Genomic DNA, 6,000 nt, shown 5'->3' with positions numbered 1-6,000 from the left:
AAATATTCACAAAACTATACCCCTCAAAGCCCAACCCATTCCTCAAGGGGCTGTGCTTGTTACAAAATCACTTGTAAAAGAATTGCTTTGCTCCTTCATGTGCTTATCCCTGGGAAAGAATATATGCTATTGTTTGGCCTTATAATGACATTGAGCTACTCTAACTACCTGGAGTTATAAATGTTCCCATTTCAAGCAGCAAATTCTTTAATTTCATGGAGGTAAAAACATGGCTCTAACAGGGCAGAGAATACTAATGCTAATAGCATCACTGCTGTTTTCCCCAACTGATGCTCTTCTGTGATCAAAACATTTTTACCTGGTTCCCATTATTATGGGCTTCTTGGGCCCCCTCCAAAATAAACATTATTTTCTATCTGATTTTAATTCTTGTTATAGGAGCTCTTTTTCTCTAAATTTTGTAGTGTTTTAGGACTAAAGTAGCAAGGAAATATACAAGAACATAAACAAGAGCCTGTCTTGATCCTTTCAACCAAATTACATCAAGAGGCTAGCCTGTGGAAAGAGCTAATGATCCAATCAGCATAAGAACACATTACAAATTTGAAATCTAATACATTATCTCTAGATGCAGATTATTATGTAATTATACATTTGAAGAAACTGAATATTTTTATATGATTAATTTTTCTGTTGCTGCAGTCTCTTGCAATGATCCTTATAGCATTTAAGTTTCTAGTTGCATTCCACAGAAAAGGTTTTGAATGAATGTTGCTTGACAGAGAGGGCTTCAATGACAAAGGCAGGAAGGTAGCAATGAGGGAAAAAAAGGATGCTACAAATAGGTACAAAGGGAATGCAAACCCCTGGGACCCCCCCCCGGGATCTCTTTGCATTCTTTTTTTAACATGGAGTTGGCATTTAATAGTGTTGAACTGCTTTCATGCAATTCAAGAGCTAATGCAATCTCTATGATATGTGCTCCCAAGCAGTTCAACAGAAACACAAACTAAAAAGGAAATAAGCAATGAATCAACAACCTTTTGCTGAAATGACAGTAAACAATGAATTAACAGCTTGCTAGGGCATCCTTGAATCTCTGACTCCTGTGTCATATGGATTCCTGCCCTACAAATGAAACATCAGTCTTCTTCCATTGGCAATATAATCAGAATTAGGAAGTAGCCAATACAGAGTGGCTGTACTTAGTCATATACTTGTTTGTGCCATGTTATGCACTGCTCAGTCCCGAGAGCCCTAAAACTATATATACACCCATATATATATACATTACATATGTACAAGAACAATAATCAATTCCACAAGTATTTGCCCCAGCATTTATTACAAGTTGCATCTTGAGGAAAGGGCTTCTGTCAGGGATGCTTGGAAACACATTTTAAGCTTGCGGTTTCAAGTAAATCTCAGCAGAAATGTAAAACTAAAGCAAGTTGTACTCTGCTTCTCACACCATTCTCCTCCTCTTGGTGCTTGATTTTAAGGAGAATATGGTAGCAAAAACTCACCAATTTTACTTTAAACTCAGTCAAAATGAGGTAACTCCTGCAGGCAGCTGTAGCTCTGCACATTTGCATAGACAGAAGCACTTACACACTCCCTCTTCTCTCTGCTCTGGGCTAGGAGAAGAAACAACTGTTTTTGTCTTTGAAGGTACCAGAGGTGGTTCCACTACTATACCGAAATACTGGTTATGACCCTTTTTGCTATTTGTGAAATTGGGACGCAAAGAGGCATGACAAAATGGGCTGCTGGAATAGTCATTTTGTCTTTATTTTCTCATCCATTTTCTAAAGAGGCAGTGTTATTTCAAAAAGTCTCAAATGAAAACCACACATAGAATAACTTAAATAAATATTTCTCTTTTCAAGATGATTGAAGTATAGGATAAATAAAATATAATCATTTGTACATTCTCCATAAACAGTTCATATCCAATAGTTTATCCATTAAATACTCAGAAAATCAATATTTATTACTTAAACTACTCTGTCACTGACTACATCTTTAGAGGAACAAGTTGGCTGGGAAAAATGAGATTTCACTGAAGAATAAACCTACAGAAATTATGTTTCTTAATGTTTATTCTTCCTTAATTTTCTCTTCTCTCTTGAATTCAATCTACATCAAATTGGTTTCATCTGAGTGGGACTGAAAGCTGTTGGTGCTTAGTTTAGCTAAGGGACCAAGCAGCAATGGAAAACATTAGGGATCATCCCCACAAAGCTAACACTGGGGCTAAGCTCCTGAGAAACCATCCTCTGCAGAGTTGCTCTTTGTTCCTATAGAGGAATGTATTGACTTCATTCAGCCCAGAGATAGCCCAGCATTAGCTTCAATCAGCTAAACCTAACACACACCCACTGCTTGCACAAGGACAGGCTTTTTCTGTATTGAAGATACTAATTTAGACCAACAGCCCAGAGGCTGTGGTGCCAGTCATGCACCACACCATTCCTACAGGTCCTGTCTTACCCCAGTGGTTACTGCTCAGACTGATTTGGCACCTAAGGGAACTCCTGTACAGCACTGCATGGACCAGAGGGGCAAAACACAGCTTCAACTCAGAGAACTCACAGCCTAGGATAATGTAACAAACGGTGGTCCTGCCCCACAACAAAGCAAGGCTGCCACAGCTGGAGCTCTGTCCTCTCTTCATGTCACAGCCCAGCATAACCCCAATGTCATAAAAGAATACAGCTGGAGCTCATAATATGTAACATTAACTAGATGGACAAAGAGCAAATCTTAGTTCGCTGCATTAGACATTAGTTTTTTGTTTTTAAACACTGAATTGAAGAATCAATTTCCTTCTGGTCTTTCTCATCAATACCACTTGTCTACAGAATTACTACAAAACACTGCAACAATCTAATACCTGCTTAAAATAACTGAGCAGCTTTGATGATGGTCTGCTCCATCCTAACCTGAATCTTAATCCAGTCAATCTTTGTATTTCTTTCTTGTCAGTTTTTATTGCCAACTCTATTCCACCTCACATCTTTAGTTTTAGTTTTAAGCCCTAAAACTTCTATTCCTATAGGCAAGTAGTTAAAAGAAAATCTCCTTTCACTTTGCAGTTTCTGGGTCTCATAATTGCACCAAAAGGCTTGAAAATGTGAATCATGTCACTTTAAAGAAAGCAAATTAAAAACTCTAGGGCACTTTTTAAACAAAATTCTCATCACTTTTACAAGAAGCTTATAATCTGAAGAGGTGAGTGCCTAAGTCACAGAAATTTCTAAATCCTTGGGGTTCAAATCTAAGGATTCCTCTTTGCCTTCCTTTTCTTCTGCTGCTTTTCTACTCTTCTATTTGGTATGAGGAACGAAGATGCCCAAATTTCTGGTAGAAATCTTCTTCAGCACGATTCAGAGCTTCCTCATCTATATAGACAGCTGGTCTCCGGGAAGCCAAGAAGTACTGCACTTTCCTCAGGCTCCATCCCATCACGTACCTCAGCCAGCCACTGACAGCTGCTGTAGACCTGCCAACACCAGCATTGCAATGAACATAGACAGTGTGTCCATTCTGCAGCAGCCCGTGCAGGAGGCAGACAGCTTGTGGCAACATCTGGATTCTTCCTAAGGTTAAAAACAAGGCACATTCATTTGCACTGGACAAAGTTAATGGCTGATGAACTGTGAAATATAATGGCAGACCTGATATATTCCACTTTTTTCTTTCTTTTCTCAAATGACTTTCTAGGCTAACTTGTTTTTTTCTCGTTGCAATATAGAACCAGATCAATGCTGCTAAATAGAGAAGTCGTTTCTAAGACATTTCTAAGTAAAATGCCCCAAGTCTTCTCTAAATTCTGATAAAATCAGATGTGTGTGGCATATTCATTTTCAAAGGAACTGAGACAAGGCAGCACATTATAGAGAACAGCACAACTTATATGGCATTAAAGTTAGCAAGCCAAAAATTAAATTTGCTTTTTAATACCAGAGGTTTGTGAAGGTACCTACATACTGCTGATTTCCAAAACATTTTAATGAAGGCCACCAATTCAGTAAGTGAGGGAGGGAGAGCAGAAGAACATTTTACTGTACAACTTAAAATTGTTATGATTTCATTGTTCTCTAAGCATACAGTCAAACAACACAGAATAAACTTTCTCACTCCCAAAGGAATAAATATACCATATTTTCTGATACTTTCTTTCTGGCTGTCCAGGAAACAGAGCTGCAAACAGTACAGCCCAACTTTTCCTCATGGCACATAAAAGCACTGACATTAAGCCCATTCAAATTCCTGTTTTAAGGTCTCCTGTCTTCCCTGATGTCCTGTTGCTGATATGACAGTGACCTGTTTGGGGTAGTAGTATTTCACTGTGTTGAAAGCACTTGCTTCTGGTGGCAGGCTGCTCACTTGAAAACACATTCACTTTCTAACCTTCTGTCTGGAAACAAGACTTTGAACTGAGCATTCCAACCAAGGACTTAAAAGTACTAGTAATTGATGTTACAGCTCAGGTGCTATGAGTATTTTAAATTAATTGCAAACTATTATATAAATGTCACTATGGAGTTTCATCAGACTGGGATACTACAGTTAAAGAAAAAGTGTTTGTTGGGAAGGGAATAGCAGACAACACAGCATCGTCTCTCCATTTTTAATCAGCAAAGGTGGCAAGTTGCCCTGCTCTTCAAACTTGCAGTCTTCCACCTACACAGCATGTTTTCATAATATAGGCTGAACTGAAGCTGAAAGTAAAAATAGTCAAGCAGTTACTGATGTCAGATGGCTTTAAACTCAAATACAAATAATACTGCCATACACAAAGTACTTCAGATAATCTCTCTGACTACAAGAAAATATGAATAATTTGTTAAAGACAGCACACAAAGAAACTATAACTTGTGTTCCAGCTATATTTTCATGCAAAATGTGCACAGAATTCCTCCCCCCACAACTGTCACAAAAGTGACAGATTAGTAACTCAAAGTGTTTGTTGCTATTAATTTACTGTAAGACTGACATGAGCATTACCTTCAGTGCTCATGTCTGCAGTTGGCAGCCAGACATAGGCAAGACCTTCTTCTTTATACAGCTTCATGAGGATTTCAGGGCTCATGGGTTCTGGGTAGCGGTTGCAGCCCCAGGAATTTTGAACAATGTCAGATTCAGTCTGGAAGTTCATCACAGCTGTAACACCCAGCTCATGCTTCAGCTTGATGGTCACGTGCTCCAGCTGCCGAGGGCAACTTCCCAGCCAGATGTTTGGCAGAATCCTAGCATTGAGAAAACATTGGGATTGATTACAGTATCTTAAGGAAACTGCCAAGTTCAGCAGTGCTCCACTTCCAAACCTTGACATCATCAAGGTTTGGAAGTGGAGCACTGACACTGATGCTTGACATCATCACACAAACACTGCTAAGCACAGGCTTTTCATGTCAGACAGTAAGAAACTTCTTGTTTCGTTCCAACTTATTTTGTTACAGTTGAGTTTGTTACAGGTGATATCTGATGCTGGGGATCGAGCTCCTAGACTACCTCAAGGAGCCAGATGTACTGAGAAAAGATTTCAGAGCATCGTTATAGCACAGGTCTTCAGTGCATCATTCATCACTAAGCTTGAAGTAGAAGCTTACTAAATCAGGGGTTAAAATAAGAAAACTCTGAAGATTCATGCAATTTGCACATACACACAGGAAAAAAACCAAAACAACAACCAAAAAAACGAAACAAAAATATTTCCAAAAAAAAAACCAACAAAAAAAATAAAGAATTCACATGATCGAAATCTGCATTACTTTAGTAATAAGTCAAACATAAAGAAGTCTTCCAACTCTTTAGCTACTAGTCTAATGAGGGAAGTAGGGAAAAAGCATTTTGAACAGCCCTTCTGTGATGAAATTTAAAAGTTAATGAGTCATTTTCTTCTAATTTTTCTCTCATCTCTTGCAGTCTAGTGGGAATCAAATACAGAATCACAACACATGTACAGCTTCCCTCAAGACCTGAAGGACCAGAAATTTTTCAGGAAAACAAGAGCTTTATGTAAGATGGGAA

The 6,000-nt window shown here is 38.5% G+C and overlaps 1 protein-coding gene across 5 annotated transcripts in view; it reads right to left on the bottom strand.

Annotated features, from left to right (window-relative positions):
- Window positions 1-1,728: 1,728 nt before the first annotated feature.
- The window catches only part of EPM2A (EPM2A glucan phosphatase, laforin), a 35,724-nt gene continuing 31,452 nt past the window's right edge, over window positions 1,729-6,000 (bottom strand). For all 5 annotated transcript variants that reach the window (XM_021527004.2, XM_031504344.2, XM_031504342.2 and 2 more), the window contains exons 3-4: window positions 4,975-5,216; window positions 1,729-3,563 (exon numbers count right to left, since the gene is read on the bottom strand). In XM_021527004.2, the coding sequence (XP_021382679.1) occupies window positions 3,283-3,563; window positions 4,975-5,216 (523 nt within the window). In that variant the 3' untranslated portion in view covers window positions 1,729-3,282. The remainder of the gene's footprint in view (window positions 3,564-4,974; window positions 5,217-6,000) is intronic.

Source organism: Lonchura striata, chromosome 3 (assembly GCF_046129695.1).
Source record: "Lonchura striata isolate bLonStr1 chromosome 3, bLonStr1.mat, whole genome shotgun sequence".
Lineage (NCBI taxonomy): Eukaryota > Metazoa > Chordata > Aves > Passeriformes > Estrildidae > Lonchura > Lonchura striata.
Note: the sequence above shows the minus strand (reverse complement) of the source record. Positions and strands in the feature narration are given on the sequence as shown.